Here is a 17,459-nt window from a genome sequence, read left to right as displayed (position 1 = left end):
AGTTTGTTTCTCTATATTAAATGTTTTCTGCCTGCTTCTGTCATTTTATTCAGGTATTCTATACTGTTCTCGTTCATTTTTCTTTTACATACTAGCCTACTAAAATGTATGGCAAATTGACAACCATTGGATTTTAATCTTCAGATTTGTTTCATTTGGAGTCAGTTTTTCTCCTGGTGAGGGAGAACTGTGCACAGTTGTTCAGTGGGTTTGGTTAGCTTTCCTTTGGACCAAAACTACCACAGTCAAGATTTAATAGACACTTATCTGTTATGTTCAGGCACACAGCTACAGTAAATGCACGGATACAATGCATATATAGGAGCTGTATTACCTGCCGTATGATTTGTATTTCTGTCCAATGACTTCTATGATTTACACATAGCATAGCCAGCCTGAAGACCTGAGTTTTCTCTACTGCAGTTAGTAATACAACTAGGTCTTTTCCTTCCTTCAGCCTCTGAATGTACAGTAAAGGATGACATGCAGTGAATCCTTCATATAGCAACAGACCATATCCAACGTGTGCCTTGGTGAAATGATGGATGGCACCGTCACAGCACAACAGACATCAAAATTGGATATGTTCATCAGTATACTCTACTGAGAGGTAAAGGTAGGACATTTATTCATCACCCATCACCCCTACTGGGGAATCTCTTCCTCAGGCAGTAGTCCAATTGCTGTACACCCCTGCACTACTGCCAGAGTGATAGACCCCCAGTGGTCTCGAAATGTCACTTTTTATGGGTGATGAATAAATGTCCTACATTCATCTTTCAGTATGTTGTGCTGGTAAGGATATATAAGCTTGGACAATGACGGAGACCCAGCAGACCAATGAACCCATCTCTCTGTTAATTTGTTCTCTCCTCCTGTCAGCATGTTCCCTGTTTGCACATGCAGTACAACTGATTGTCTATCACTCCTTTCCCAGGCTGAGCTATTCTGTATTGGAGATTGGGAGAGAGTTTGTGCCCATTATACAGTGTGATGAGATAAGGATGGTCCCGTATGTCTATGGCACAACTCTAATAGGCCATGATGAACATACCTGTTTTCTCTAAAATACCTATTTCTAACTGGGGAAGACACCATTTTACATATTTTGTAGAAACAAGGTTTACCTCTGTATTGCAATAAAAGAAACTACAACTTGCTTATATCTGGACAAGTCTATATACGGACATGTTATTTTATATCCCAGAAGACTATATATACATCTAGCCGAAAATCCACATGAAAGCTGTACAGAGAGTTGTTAAGCAGGAAATGGTACTGGAGCTAGTGCTGATTCACCCTGTAGGGATGGTGTGTCATAGTCTAAACTGGATGATGATGATGATGATGATGATGATGATGGAGTCCTATAAACTAATGCTGTTTTTTTACCATGAGTCTATCAGTCAGACTTCATAACTGAAATGCATGCTTCCATCCTTTCCTTCCAAATAGAAGGAAATATATACAAAATGTGGTTTATTTTGACATTTCTCAAGTTAAACATGTCACAAACTTGGCAATGTATACTGAGCATATGATGAAGATATATCTTAGAGGTGGCTATCTTCTAAAAAACCATATGTCCTTAGATTCTGACATATAGGCAGCTTGAAGCCTAATTCAGCTGGGTTTCAATCCACCAAGAGGACCGAGGACATCTTGTAGCAAAACATTTTTTACCGTGTAGGCCGCTCTGTATTTTTTTTTAAGCTGCTAGAGGATTGTGTTTTAAATTAAAAAAAGATCATTGTGCTTTAAACCAGCAGATCACCTTTTTTAGACGAGGGCCCGGTCTGGGGGTGTTAGGAGTCTGCCGGCGGCTGTGGACCCGCTGGTAGCAGGTGGTTGGGGACCCCTGCTTCAAGCTATATGCAATTTGAATTTTCCAGTAAAAGTTGGAATTGTTCCCACCTCCAGCTCTCCAGGCTCCATTTGGTGGGCACCATTCCTAGTCAATGAGTATTCTTAAGGGCTGAGCCCAGCAGACCTTTCAATGGAGTGGTTAAAGGAGAATTATGGGGAGAGTCAAATATACTCATCCCCATACTTAGAGCCGACATGTGACCCTGCAGCTATCACATGTGAGCATTCCGAGAATGCACAGCGATTTCTAATGACACTCCAAACACGGCCCACAAATCGTGCGGCGGTTTTTCCGCAGCGTTTCCGCGTGTGCAAACGCAGCAGAAAAAAACATACGATCCCTTTTAAATCAATTGGGCAGTGTGACAAACGCGGTCCGCAACCGCGCACGAACGCACGGTCCTGGGAAGTGCATCCCGGAAACGCACAGATGTGGACATGAGCGATCACATACCACTGATCGCTCAGTTCAGTCCATGATGGACTACAAGCTCCCGTTTAGTTTACTACTTTGTATTGAGATTGTAGTCCATCACAGGAGTGAGCTTGGAGCGGTGGCTACATTACAACACACAAAGGGACCATGGGGAACAAAGTAGCCACCCTCCAGAAGGAAGGACGGTGTCAGCACCAATTCAGAGATGATTTGAGGATCTACTGCCGAGTGATACACAAATAAGATCCATTTTTGGTAGTAGTGAATATACTTGAATGCATTTTTAAGATTTATCTCCTTAGTTTAGTTTCACTTTAACCTTTGCCTACACATTTTACTGATATGCTTAGTTTTATTAGCCCAAGTTCATGACAGGTTTATTTTCAAGTCAAAAGCACTTTTCATTATCCAGTGCAATTTTCATAGGTGAACATTTTGCCTTGCCATGTATCATGTTGCTTTTTAAACTGCAAAATGTTTATTTCATGCAAAAAATCTACTTCGGCACCCTACTCTGGTGCCACCATAATAAAATGGCTGCCATTTCCTGTGCCACCACAGCTTGGATTGTGTAATGCAAGACATGGCTTAACATTTCTAGAACTATATTGGAGGTGGAACCCTTCAGTGACATCTGTAGCTTGCCCCCCATTCACAGAAAAAAAGCAGACGGATGTTCATTCGTGACTCATAACCCACCCCTCCTCCCTTTTTACACCAGGATTGCCAAGAGATGTAGTTCCAACAAGAGGAACTACATCAAATGATATTACCATCCAGCTTAGTGGCAATGGCCTTTTGCTGGGTAGCAACTTTAAAAGCAGAAGCATAAGGAGGGTGATTTTAAAGAGACTGGAGGGGCAAACTGTGGCAGGTATAACATACAGTCATCTAACAGTGCCTACACATGTCTAAAGGAGCCCTCCAAACCCACCTATTGTGGCCAAATCTCAGCCCATTCCAACAGGCAAAGCTTTGGCACTTCCCGATAAGGTCTAAGTTGTCCACCTCTTCCTACCACCTGCACAGTCCTATTGGCCAGCGAGGTTGGCCATCATAATGATGGGCCAATAGGAATGTGTAGAGGTACAGTACTTTGTTTTAACAATGAATGCTAGATTACATGTAACAGGTCTCCCTATGTTCAATCCTATGTTTGTTAAGTGCTTTAACTTTCATGTTTGGCCCTTTCCTCATTGTGGAGCAGCAGGCAATAATGCCGGAGCATTTATAAAAGAAAAAAAAAAGAAATCCCTTTACAACTAAGAACATTTTTGTAGACAGGACAGCACCCGACCATCTCTAGAGTAACTTCATAGGCAGAAGTAATTACATAATGCAAAGTATAAGTATAGTAAGGGCAGTTGCATATCTTTGGAAATTCATTGATGTCGTAATGGGCGCCTGCTAGCAATAGTAAACCCTGCAAGGTGATAGTGTATTGTGATGATCCCACTCGCTGAATTTACACATGAATCATTCATGAGAAGTCTAGAGCTGTAAAAGCTTGTAGGGTAATGAACAAATTGGTTGCCAACATGCATGAGGGAGATGTACTACACTAATCTTTGCCTAACGATGTCAGCATTACCACAACATTCATGCACAACAAATACATTCTCTAATAATATGTCTTCTGAAGCTCAGTTATGAGAAGCATGATGTCAGTTTGTAAAAAGGAGTGTAAAAGAAAGTTTTGTGTGTGGAAAAGAAAGGAGTTTGTGTGCATAACAGCCAATCAGATTTAAACTAACATGTATTTGTTTTATTTAAGTAATCAAAATCCAATTATTGTAATTAGTTAAAATTAAAGGTGACTGTCATAAGATGAGGTCATTTAATTATATTCAGATGTATGGTGTAACTTATTTATATATCTGTTGTACTATCTGTAATGGATACTTTATGACATCTAGCACAAATTACTATGTTACCATTATTATTTATACTGTAGCTGCAGCAACTTCTGTGATCTTGGAATACTGATATTTTAAACAAAGCATCCTTTGTTTTTGTGATGCCTATTGAAGTTTCTATACCTTATTTTTAGATTGTATTGCAGTTTCTCTATTTATATTAGAACTTCCTATATTAATGCACTGTGAAAGCATTAGATGCAGCCAGCTCATTTTGCTGGGAGGAGTGGGTGTCTAGTGATTTGGCGTTAACAGAATGTGGGAACATGTGAGAATCCACTCTTGGACTGAATAATAGATTGAGTTCTATTTAGAAACTAGTTTGGTGTAGAGCACACACATGCAGTATTACAGGCAGGCTTTTGTTGCTGGTAAAATGTAAGTGGAATTGTATTTTTATGACAAATAAGAGGTATGGAATCCAATGGTAAATGAGAGGTTCCTCAAAGGCCAGACATTCTAGTAGTGTGAGCTGGTGCTCAGCACCTACAAATGAGTGAAAACGTAGGAATGCTACAAGCTACAAAGAAAAATATAATGTTTCTAAAGGTTATTGACTCCTGTAAGTCTAGCTGCAAGATTTGTTGAGACCTGGATGAATCATGATACTGCGCCCATGACCTCTTGTTTCCTTTTGTTGAATTAGGGCTTGTTCACACCGAATGAGGTGCGTTCCAGAGCAACAGCTGCTGGAACACACCACAATCCCTCACAAAACTTCCCCCTGCATTCTGGGGTGGGAGGGGGTGTGGCGGTGCATTGAATTCAATGGCACCACTTCCACGCGCCCCCGCCCACAGTGTGAATGGACGCGTGGCAAAACTTTGCCTGCGTTCTGTTCCACTGCAAACGCAAAAAATAGAGCAAGCATTATTTTTTTGGGTTTTGCACCCCCAGAATGCAGGGGGAAGTTTTGTGAGGGATTGCGGTGTGTTTCAGCAGCTACCGCTCTGGAACGCACCGCTTTCGGTGTGAACAAGCCCTTAGGAACCTTTGCTGGCTGTTTCTTCTGATGACCTCCATTTACATTGTGCATCATACGAAGCTTCCCTGCACACAGGGCTAGCATAAAGTGACACTAAACTCTTAAAGAGGCATTCAAGTACCTTAACTATTAACAAAAATTTGTGTTATTTGTGTATCACTCAGCTGTAGATCCATGAATCATCTCTAAATTGGTGCTGACATTGTCCTTCCTTCCTTCTGGAGGGTGGCTACTTTTTTTCCCCCATGGTCCCTGTGTGTGTTGTAAAGGAATCACCGCTCCAAGCTCACACCTGTGATGGACTACAACCTCCCGTTTAGTTTAACAATTTGTATTGAAATTATAGTCCATCAGGGGAGTGATCTTGGAGTAGTGACTACTTTACAACACACACAGGGACCATGAGGAACAAAAGTAGCCACCCTCCAGAATTTGGTGCGTGCTCCATTAGTGTACAAAATAATTGCAGATGCATTGGTCCAAACTATCCAGTAGTTTCCAGGTACAGAGTTCATTATTGTCAGTGGAAAAACCCAAGACTGTCAAGGGAAAATCAGGACCCATGAGAGCCCATAACTGCAGCTATACCAATTCCCTGCATGGATATCGGACTGTTTGTCTTGGTACAGTGTATAGATTGATTCCAGAAATCTAAAGTGGTGTACTTTTCTCCATTGTGTCTTACAGTGAGCTTATTAAAACAGCAGATGGAGGGCAGATTTCACTGGACTGGTTTAGTAATGATGATAATACACTTTACCCTGACGCCAGCACAAGACCTACAATCCTTCTACTTCCTGGCCTCACGGGAACGAGCCGGGAATCCTATATTCTGCATATGATTAAGCACAGTGAAGAGCTTGGATACAGGCAAGTACAACAGTGAATTACAAAAGTGTTGGTTAAGCAAGATCAGTTTCTATAAATTATAAATATAAATTGTAATATTATCACAACTGAAATGTCAAAAAAAAAAATTCTGCCTGATCAGGCACAGATTTAAAGAGAGTTGATCATTTTCCTGATGACATGAGCTAATGCATTGTGAAATTTGGCAAAAGTAGAGGTTTCATGTGGTCTCTTCTACTCAGGAGGGGGTTATATCAAGTTGTGGTTGACTTTGTTAGAGCTTTAGATTAAATGCATAAACTGAGTTCATGAAATTGAAGCAAAAGCAGTCAGTTTCACTGCAAGTAATTATTATTATTATACAGGATTTATATAGCGCCAACAGTTTGCACAACACTGTACAACATAGGGAAGACATTATAATTACAATACAATTCAAGACACAATGGTAAGGAGGGCCCTGCCCTTGAGGGCTTACAATCTAAAGGTGCCCATACACTGCACGATTCTCGGATGAGAATCGCGGGAAATCCCGCGATCGTACGAGAATCGTGCAGTGTGAATGAAGGCATGCGACCGTTTCTACTGTAGGACTAGAAAAAAATGGTACCTGCATGAATCTATAACCAGCCTTTATAGCAGGGCGCACATTGGGAAGGCTTACAACAATACAAAACACAAAAATTCCCCAGCCTCAACCTGCCAGCCAGCCTGCAACCAAACAAGTAGCCTTGTCAACAGTATGCGTTAAAATCAGAGGTTTTAGTTGCACAAACTTTTGGCCAAAAATATGTAGAAGCCACACTGCCGCGCCAAGGCACCTCTGCAAAGTGTGGTCCTAACTCTATGTATCCGAGTCTCCCAAGTGTGAGCATCTCAGGATCTCCTGAGACACCTCAGGACAAATCAATAGATTGTTCATTTAGGAGCCTTGGCCAGAAAATGTATCCTTATTGTATAAGAAAAATGCAGGTGGTAAAATGGAGCTTATGTTTCCCCCTTAGTTCCAGCCTCCCATACCAATTGCAGTTCTTAAAGTGGTGCTGAACAAGTTGCGGCTGTCAAAACTCAGAGCTGTGGGAAGCAGCATGTGAGGGTACACAGCTCCTGCATCTACTTATTTACATGAGCTGCCCACATGCTTCTTCCCGCAGCTCCAGGCACATCAACAACTGACCCTTCATGCTGTACAGAGCAATATTATTAAAAGTACGGATTAATAATATATAGCAAAAGCTTAAAGGAGAACTATGAGGTGAATGCTTTTCACTCACCTCATAGTTCTCCTTTAAAAGGAGCTGTGTACCCTCACATGCTGCTTCCCACAGCTCTGAGTTTTGACAGCCGCACACAGACAGTGTACGGTCCTGGATACATCATGTCTGCGTCTGAGGCCGTATACCATCTGTTGCGTCTGTCAAAACCCAAAGCTGCAGGAAGCAATGCATGAGAGCACACAGCTCTTGTGTCTACATAGAGTTAAAGGAGAACTATGAGGTGAGTGAAAAGCATTCCCCTCATAGTTCTCCTTTAAGCTTTTGCTATATATTATTAATCCGTACTTTTAATAATATTGCTCTGTACAGCATGAAGGGTCAGTTGTTGATGTGCCTGGAGCTGCGGGAAGAAGCATGTGGGCAGCTCATGTAAATAAGTAGATGCAGGAGCTGTGTACCCTCACATGCTGCTTCCCACAGCTCTGAGTTTTGACAGCCGCACACAGACAGTGTACGGTCCTGGATACATCATGTCTGCGTCTGAGGCCGTATACCATCTGTTGCGTCTGTCAAAACCCAAAGCTGCAGGAAGCAATGCATGAGAGCACACAGCTCTTGTGTCTACATAGAGTTAAAGGAGAACTATGGGGTCAGGGCTTTTCCCCATAGTTCTCCTAAGGGTCACGGGAGAACACAAACTAGCTTTCCCCCCGAGAACCAAAGATCAGTATACCGCGAGCTACAGCTTGCGGTATACTGAGACGTCGCAGCCAAGACGGATCCCGACACTACTGTCTGGATCCACCCAGCTGCGGGATTGACAGCTGGCTCTGCCTATCCAGAGGCAGAGTGTCACGTGGGCCACATACCTGAGGTGAGACCGAAGTAGTGGGGAGGCCTCCCTTGCACCTCGGGTCCTTGAAGTCTCTGGAGATGGAGACAGAGATTTCAGTGGACACCGAGTGGCACGGGTGCCAGGGGTGTGGAGCACCGTGCAAGCCTTAGTCCGAAATCCGAGCCGAGGTCAAGTCCACTCTGGCAACGAAGTACACAAGGGTTAATCAGAAGAATGGTGGAGAGCCGAGCCGGGGTCGGTTCCAATCTGACAGCTGAGTACAAAAGGGGTAAAGAAGTAGAATGGTCAAGGTACAAATCCAAGGTCAATGGCAGGCAGCAATCAAGAGTAGTCAAATAGGTTTCCAGGTCACAACAAGTTCAGACAGATCACACACTAGCACAGGAACAAGGGGGGACTGAAGATAATCCAGCAATTTGGCAGTGTCTGGGCTGGGCTTATATAGGGAAGTGATGATTGAAGTTTGAGGTCATTTTATATAGGGAAGTGATGATTGAAGTTTGAGGTCACTTCCTGTCCACCTCCTGGGCATTTTCACGCCTTTTTCCATCAGGTTGAGGTCACTTCCTGTGCGGCTCCTGGGCATTTTCCTGCCTTTTCCATCAGGTTGAGGTCACTTCCTGTGCGCCTCCTGGGCATTTTCCTGCCTTTTTCCATCCGGTCTTCTGCGCAATGCGCGGGTTGGCGCACTGACGCGTCTTTGGCGCATGCGCAGTTGGAGCGGATATCCTCTTGCGGCAACGCCATTGGAGCATGCGTAGTAAGCCCTGGACTCTTACACAGAGCCAGCTGTGCCTGCACCTTCCCCGTCCGTTTCGCTATTCAGTGCTGGAGGATCGGACAGGGGGAGGGGAAATCCCTGCAGGGAGCCGTGAGTCACAGTCAGAAAATGTAGAAAAAAAACAACTTTTTTTACATTATGTTATAATACATTTATTATTATCCAATATTTTGGTAAAATATAAAAGATGGGGTCACGTTGGGTAAATAGACACCAAGCCTTAAAATTGTGCGCACCCGCGAAAAGGCAAAAAACTACCATACCTAAAATTGACCATTTTATTCTTATTATTTTGCCACTTTAATTTTTTTTTTAAACTTTTTTTTTAACTTAACTTTATTGTTATCCGATATGGGTGCTAAGAATCCCCCTATTTGATAGCAAAGAGGATGTGACAGGTCCTCTTTATGGAGACATCAAGGGTCTTTAAGACCCCTAATGTCAGATAGGGACCCCCAAGGAAGCTGATGAAGCATAGATCTGCTTCATCAGCTTCTCTCCAGCTTCTGAAGCTGGAGACTGACAGCAGAATGTGGAAGTGATATATAATATACATCACTTCCTGCATTCTGACTCCGGAGAGGAGATCAGAGGGAGATTGTGTGCTGATCTCCCTCTGATCCCCTGTCACAGAGCCGCCGTGCCGGTCTCGGGCCCGCATCAGGCCCAACGTGGCTCGGGACCAGCGCTGTGGAGGTGATTTGCACCGACTGACACCTCATATAAGCGATCCGGCGGCTCTATAGCCGACGGATCTCTTGTATGTAAACAGGCATCGTTGTCTGTTTTACATTTTGAAAGTATTCCCGCAGTGCAATTAAAAAAAAAAATTGCATACTGTTTTATTCTGAATGAAACTTTATGTTTGTAACACACCATTTGTGTAAGTTATTTTAAATAGATGATAGTATTAATTTTATTTAGGGCTGGTAATGATAAAAAATGTCCTGTTTGACTTTCCCTTCATTAGCCGACAGCCACTTGGGGAAGGGGGGAGGAGTCCGGTGACGTCGATGTCTGTGACATCACCGGATCTCCGACGGAAGACCCGGAAGCCGGCGGAGAGGTGAGTACGGATCAAAATAATAATCAAAAAAATAACGATTAATCGAGGGATTAATCGTTAATTTCCGCAGCCCTAATTTTATTTTATCCGATGAATCGAAAAAAATTATCGGCCAACTAATCGAATTTGAAAATAATCATTAGTTGCAGCCCTAGTAGAAACCTCAAAGTATTCACTGCACCTTGTATTACACACCATGCAGAACAGAACCAAACTGTGTCCTAAACCAACGTTCTTTAAACTTTTTTCAGTCACTGCACCCTTTAAAAGTATGCAAAATCTTGTGGCACCCCAGTCTAAAATGTAAAAAAACATATGGTCCCTACAAAATCCAAACCACACCGTTATCCAAGATAGGGGTCTGGTATGGATTTTAACACACAAAAAATTGTAGGGTTTCCCTTTTCACACAAGTCCCCTTCCACACCAGAAGCCCCCACTTTCACATCAGGATCCCCCATGCACATCCTTTGAAAAATGTTATGAAATGTGAAAACAAAAAAAAAACTACACAGGTACAAATGGCTGTCCAGTGGAGATTTTCTTTTTTTTTCAAAAACATGAGGGTTTACTATCACTTTAAAGCTTCTTAATATAGAGGACAGAAGTTGGCAAGTCAAGTATTACTCCCACATGGCAGATGGCACAGTGATATTCAACCTCTTTATTTCTTTGGCACCTTTCAGGGACAAGCATGGCTTCATGATTCAATGAAACTTGTAAAATCATTTCCTACTGTTTAGTCATTTTTCAGACACATAATCTATTGCCTGGAGTGGTTAACCATGGCATAATGTGTTAGCTCCTAAAACAAGTGTGGTTGGCAGCACTAGCCAGCTCACACAACTCAACAGCCTCTAGTATGATAACATACTGCATCGGAGACGTCTGCAGTTTTTCAGGGTCTTAGGAATAAAAGAAAGAATACTTACTGTGTCATCATCTGTTTGAGCCTTCATAATATTGATCAATTAGGACTGATTATATCTTTGAATGATGGACATTTATCTGACATGCACATTCACATGTCAAATGAGCAGTGACATTGTATTTTTCCAATTCAGCAGAGTGACCTCTTTCTGCTCAAATGGATTTTAAAGTGTATTTTGGATACCACCTATTTTATATTTGTTACATGTTTGTCATTCACATAGTATTACCCCCAAAAAATAAAAATTGCTGCTTACACCAAACACGCTTAATTTTCAAAGGGCAAAGTTCTTCTATGTACTGACTTTTCCTCTGGAATGCAAGGGGGCTGGGGAGGGTAATAATCAACTTTGTCTGTACTGTGCTGACAGATCTCATTATCAGTTGTAAACAAAATTTGAGCACTGTCTGTTCTAAGAGTTAAAAGAGAACTATGGGGTAAGTGTTTTTCCCATAGTTCTCTTAATGGTCACGGGAGGACATAAACTAGCGTCCTCCCATGACCCAAAGCTCAGTATATCGCGAGCTATAGCTTGCGGTATACTGAGACCGCTGCAGCCGGGACGGATCCCGACAGTACTGTCGAGATCCACCCAGCTGCGTGATTGACAGCTGGCTCTGCCTATCTAGAAGCAAAGCCAGCTGTACACGCCCCCTACCCAGTTCGTTCCTGCAGTCAGCACTGGAGAATTGGAGTGGGGAGGGGGGGAATCCCTGCGGGGAGCGGTGACTGACAGTCATGGCTCTCTGCAGGGACATGATCGAGAAGTGAGCGAGCGACGGTATGTGTTCGCTCACTTTCCGATCTATTGAGCCGACCTGTGACCGTTTCATTGTCACACGTCGGCTCGAACTACGAGGCTGAGTGATTTTTCATTAACCTCATATTTCTCCTTTAAAGATCTAGAACCTTTCATTGTATTTAATGAGGGGCAGCTCAGTCTGTCCTAAGTCTTTCTATGGGGACAGTCAGTGTTTTCTGTTACTGAAATTGAGAGATACTTACAAATACCTGCTACATCGAGATATCTAAAAGATAAGAAATATTTTTGTATATGTTGTGTGAATAGGAACACATACCAAACATACTGTATAGTGGGGTTTTTCTAATTTTTTTCCTGTAAAAGTGCAATACATTTTAAGTGAACAACTTTACTGTATGGGCCATTTATTTATTTATGCAAGGTTATTATATCCCCTTCCATAATCACCTCTTCTAAATAGTAAATAAATCCAGTTGCATTCATTTTTCCTCTTAGCTGAAGTCCTCTATGCCCCTTATTAATTTAGTTGTCCATCGCTGCACTCCAAATCCAAAAATGTTTCTGAAGTGGTGTCCAAAACTGAACTGCATATTCACGATTATGATTATTATTTATAGACAAATTGCAGATCAATTTTCCCTGCAACTTTCTGTGAACGTTCGTTCTGAGCAAATGGAGTCAAAAACAAACCTTCTCAGTATATTTTCTTTTCAAACTGAATTATATTCAGAAAATATTATTTTGGCAACTAGAGGGAGCTATAATAATAAATTATAATAATATAATTATAATTATAAATAATTACTTATTTCCTGTGCTCCTCAGCTCCATCAAATGACCATAATGCTGTATTTTCTGAATATTCCATTCGACCTAAAAAAAAAATATACTAACAATGTTCCCTTTTGCCTCCATTCGCATAGAATGAACATTCGCAGAGATTTGCAGGGCGAATGGCTCTGCAAATCGTTTATAAATAGACCTCATAGACAGTTGTTACTGAAACAGGTGTCCTCATCGGAAGTTTTAGCCTCTATTCCAGTGTTGGTGTCAACTGCAGAATTTTTTGTTTTCCGTTCACTTTCTCTCCTAGTAACATTGGTCATCGGGACAAAAAGAGAGGGTCCCAATAAGGACCTGATAAAGGTTTCAACACTACCTTGCTCTATCCGAAATGTAAAAAGTTTGGGCTTTAAATACACTTTGAGTTAACGCTTCATTTATTAGTCTGCTCCGTGGAGAAACAAAAATCTGACAAATTACTGATTGCTGTAAACAAGACTTGTGCTTTTCCGTGCTCAGGTTGTAGTAAATCATTCCTAGAATATCTGAACTTGCTTATGTACTTCTAATTGGCTCATCATCTGTAACATTTTTTGTTTTAGGTGTGTTGTTTTCAATAATCGAGGTGTTGCTGGCGAGAATCTTTTGGTAAGTTGTCAAGGAACGTTTGAAAACTCATCACGTCTGCTCTACTATCTTCTTTAATTAGCAAGAATGATAAAAATTTGAAGAAATTAGTAATTTCTGTACTGGTTGATTTGGGAGCTTTAGAATTCTGGGCAAAATTTGTATTAACCCTTGCAGTGGGGCTTCCTCCGCAGTGCAAGGGTTAACTGCTGGTTTTGGTCCACGGAGGAAAATAAAAAAGTTATACTCACTCAATCCTCCAAGCTGGCTGGGTGTCACAGCGCCCCTTCAGCCTGTCTCCTTCTCTGCTTCATCAATGGTATGTCCCTTAGTGTCCTCACGTCCTATACACTGTGTATCGAACATGATTAAGAGACCTTAGACCGGTCCTTCCAGCCTTGCTTCCTCTCCACTGTGCGGTCTAAGAGCAAGCCGGTTCCGAGGGTCAGGTGAGTATAACTTTATTATTTTCCTCCTTAGACCGTAGCCCCACTGCAAGGGTTAATAAAAACGTTTCCCGGAGTTCTTTCAACAGTTATCAAGTCAATCTGATCCACATAGAATATGACAAGTTATGCCCTATTGTACGCATACAGTATATGCTAAGCCACTACTTTCAGCAATGATCCTTTATGATGATCCAGAGAGTTATGGTTTATGTACACAGGCATCGATCTCAGAAGAAAGTCACATTTATTGTCCTTTCATGTGCTTCTTAGTTTCTTACATTTGCCTTTGAGCTGTTTCAAGCAGCTTTGAGTTGCTTTGGCATTTACATTGACTTATATGGGGAGGGGATCAGCTCAGACACAGTCAAAAAGTCATGTACATAAACCTTCAGCTGGCCATAAAAATGTACGTATGGTCCCAGGTGCATGGACAATCTGTTCACCTCCCAGTGTCTTCCCCAATCATGAGTGCTTCAATATAGAGTAATGGAGGAGGGAGAATGAATGGCGTGCAGACAAACTCAGGCGGCCTGTTTTAAGAAATGGGTAGGTTCCACATTTCCTAAATTGACAACTGGACCGCCAACAGTCTTGGATTTTTGGGCATAGCCCACTACTGCCTGCATAAGTCCCATTCCCTGACCCTGTAATCACTGCAGTTGAACTCTTCCTCTCTTCAGGGTGAAGTAGGCAGAGTAATGAAAGCTCCCTAACCTGATAAGCATGGGAAAGCGATTAAGCACGTTTTTCTAGCCCGCCCTATCATTTTGTTCCCCAAGAATTGTTGTTTTAGACTGTCATGCATTGCCCTATAAATGTTGGATTGTTACCCACAACCAGCCAAACCATCTCATGTTTGTGGGCACATTTAGACTAGAAATCTGGATTATGGAAACACAGGTACCTTGGCTTTATTCACTGCAGTGCTAATGCTGAGCCTGTAGCAGGAGGGACATTTCTGTATTCATTAAAGTGCTCATACACCACCGGTCTCAAAGTACCAGCTCACGGCCACTTGCGGCCCGCGAGCTGGTACTATGTGGCCTGCAGCCAGGTGACAAGTCAGGTACGCGGTCACGGGCCGCATACCTTGCTTGCGGGAGCAGCTACACAGTCTGCATCTCAATCGGATGCAGACCGCAGAGCTGCTCCTCCTGGTACTGAGATCCTTTCGGCCGGAGCTCAATTCTGAGCTCCGGTTTTATATGGGGGGGTGTATTTTTTTTTAATATGTGCAGTGGTATTTTTTTTTATATGTGCAGTGGTAGTATGTTTTATATATGTACAGGGGTAGTATTTTTTATTATATGTACAGAGGTAGTATTTTTTTTATATATGTGCAGCGGTAGTATTTTTTATTATATGTACAGGGGTAGTATTTTTTTTATATATGTGCAGTGGTAGTATGTTTTTATATATGTACAGGGGTAGTATTTTTTTATATATGTGCAGGGGTAGTATTTGTTTTATATATGTGCAGCGGTAGTATTTTTTTTATATGTGCAGGGGTAGCTTTTTTTTTATGTGTATGGGGGTGAGGGGTGTATTATTTTACATGTGCAGGGGTAGTTTTTTTATGTGTATTGGGGAGTGTATTATTTTATATGTGCAGGTTTTTTTTTTAATTTTCTTATGTATACGGGGGTGAGTGTATTATTTTATGTATGCATGTGCAGGGGTAGTTTTTATTTTATTTTATGTGTACGGGGGGAGTGTATTATTTTATATGTGCAGAGGTAGGGGTTTTTGTGTGTGTGTAGGGGGGTGTATTATTTTATATGTGCAGGGGTAGGGTTTTTTTGTGTGTAGGGAGGGGGGGGATTTGGAGAGTGTGTTAGGCTCCATTCACACCTCTATCTTTAGGTGCAATTAGGGATTCCTGCGTCAGGAACTTGTGTTATCCTGCAGCAGGAATCCCTAATCTGGCGTTTAAAAGTGGCAGCTGTCACCTATTCAAGCTAATGATCAGATGACAGCAGCTGCATGTAAACTCCTGCACACTGCATGTAAAGATATTTGATATGATTACATTCGGTTAGGAATCAGTCACTCTCCCTGGACGCAATGATTGTGCATCCAGTGAGAGTGTTTTCTAACTGCATGTAATCATATCACATATCATTACATGGTATTTGGCAAGCCGGCCCCCATGGGAGAAAAAACATTGTCGAGTGAGTTTGAGATCCCTGCCATACACCTTGCGATTATCGTTCGGAAATTGAACACGATCAGGTTTTTGTACGATGATCGGCCAGTTGATGGGAAGTGATTGATCAGAATTAGTGTACAACTGGGCGAATTTCCTCGATCGGTCAGGCTGGAAAAGCTTACGAAAATCGATGGATTAGTGGCATTTTCGTTCGAAGAAACTCGCAACATGAACACTGCACATGCGCAAACGAAAATCCGTTCTCTCGATCGACGAAATTTGGTCAGTCTTGCTAACGAACGATAATTGAAATCCACATTGGTCTGTGCATGATGGGGTATTCGAGTGGAACGCGGACGTTGGTTCGATGAGGGCAGAAAATCATTTGAACGATAATCACAAGGTGTATGGCCACCTTTGCAGAGTATTTTATATTTATTCTGCTTTAACAGAAACAAAAAAATAAACCTTAGGAATGTATTATGCTGGCCCCACGTTATGTGAACCCCACAGGTTTTACATTTGCCTCTGTAACACATTGGACCTTGGAGAACTGTACTTCGATCTGTTAGTAGTCCAGATACGTTCACTGGTTGAGTAATGTGCAGACCCTTTATTGGCCGCTCACTGTAGCCCATTCAGCCTATTTATTAGTATTCAGACAGAACCGAGCCTGAATCCTTTTTCATTGAGCAGATTATGAAAGAATCTGGCAACAAATACTTTTTGTTAGTGATTGCTTGTACAGCTTAGAATGCAATCAAGGGTTTTGCATACTTGATATATTTCCAGGGACATGAAACTGAGGTATTCTATAAGAGTGAAGTAAAGGCAAAATAAAATAGTTTACTGCACTACAGTTTAAGAAGTAATGTTATACATATATAACAAATAGGAGCAGTACTATGAAAATAACCAGTGTTGTATATAGTCATAAAGATATTGTTATTTATCTGGCTTGAGTACATCCACACTTATCACATGAATCTTAGACCTTGTTGTAGCATCCGGGGTGTAAACTATGGTAGCCAGTGCCATTGGGTAGAGCCTTTAGCCCTTTTGCTGCCATGGTGTCTTTTGCACACATGTTATAATGCACATTTTAGGCCTAAAAATTACTTAAAACCCCTGAGAGTTATATATGTATGAAAGCAGAGATCCTGTAGAATAAAATGGCGGCAATGTTGCAAATTTTTACGTCGCATTATATTCGCACAACGTTGTATCAAAACCAAATTTCAGTAAAAATTAGACTTAAGTTAATGTTAGTGGCCAAAAACACAATACAATACCAGTTTGTAGACATGTGCGATTCGGTTCGTTCCGAAATTCGTTTCGGACAAATTTTTCGGAAATTCGAAGATTCGGATGCATCCGAATTCCGAATTACAGCTAAGACGAATGCAAACGAATCCAAAATTCCCGATTTCCCAAAATTCTTTATTGGACGAATTTCGTTGCAGCAAAATTTAAAAAAAAAAAAAAGCTTGAGGTTTCCCCAAATTCATACCAGACCCTTTAGGTCTGGTAGGAATGTTAGGAGGGACCCGCCCCCTCCTTATAACACAAAAAAAGTGCGTGGGGTTCCCCCCTAACAGTCCTACCAGACCCTTGATCCGAGCACAAGCAGAGCAGGAAAGGGGGGGACACGATCGAGCGCCCCCCCTTCCCTGCGCCTTACCAGTCCACGTGCCCTCGGCATTGGGAGGGTGTCCCCGTGCCGATGGGGACAAGGGCCTCTTCCCCACAACCCTGACCCGGTGGTTGTGGGGGTCTGCGGGCAAG

At 42.0% G+C, this 17,459-nt stretch overlaps 1 protein-coding gene across 2 annotated transcripts in view; it reads left to right on the top strand.

The window, feature by feature from the left end:
- The window catches only part of ABHD3 (abhydrolase domain containing 3), a 46,163-nt gene that overhangs the window by 13,565 nt on the left and 15,139 nt on the right, over nucleotides 1–17,459 (top strand). The window contains exons 3-4 of one of the 2 annotated variants that reach the window (XM_018571688.1): nucleotides 5,891–6,073; nucleotides 13,052–13,097. In XM_018571688.1, the coding sequence (XP_018427190.1) occupies nucleotides 5,891–6,073; nucleotides 13,052–13,097 (229 nt within the window). The remainder of the gene's footprint in view (nucleotides 1–5,890; nucleotides 6,074–13,051; nucleotides 13,098–17,459) is intronic. The other variant, XM_018571689.1, reaches the window with a different exon arrangement.

Source organism: Nanorana parkeri, unplaced genomic scaffold (genome assembly GCF_000935625.1).
Source record: "Nanorana parkeri isolate BGI_ZX_2015 unplaced genomic scaffold, ASM93562v1 scaffold1810, whole genome shotgun sequence".
Classification (NCBI taxonomy): domain Eukaryota; kingdom Metazoa; phylum Chordata; class Amphibia; order Anura; family Dicroglossidae; genus Nanorana; species Nanorana parkeri.
This window is presented reverse-complemented; position numbering and strand designations above follow the sequence as displayed.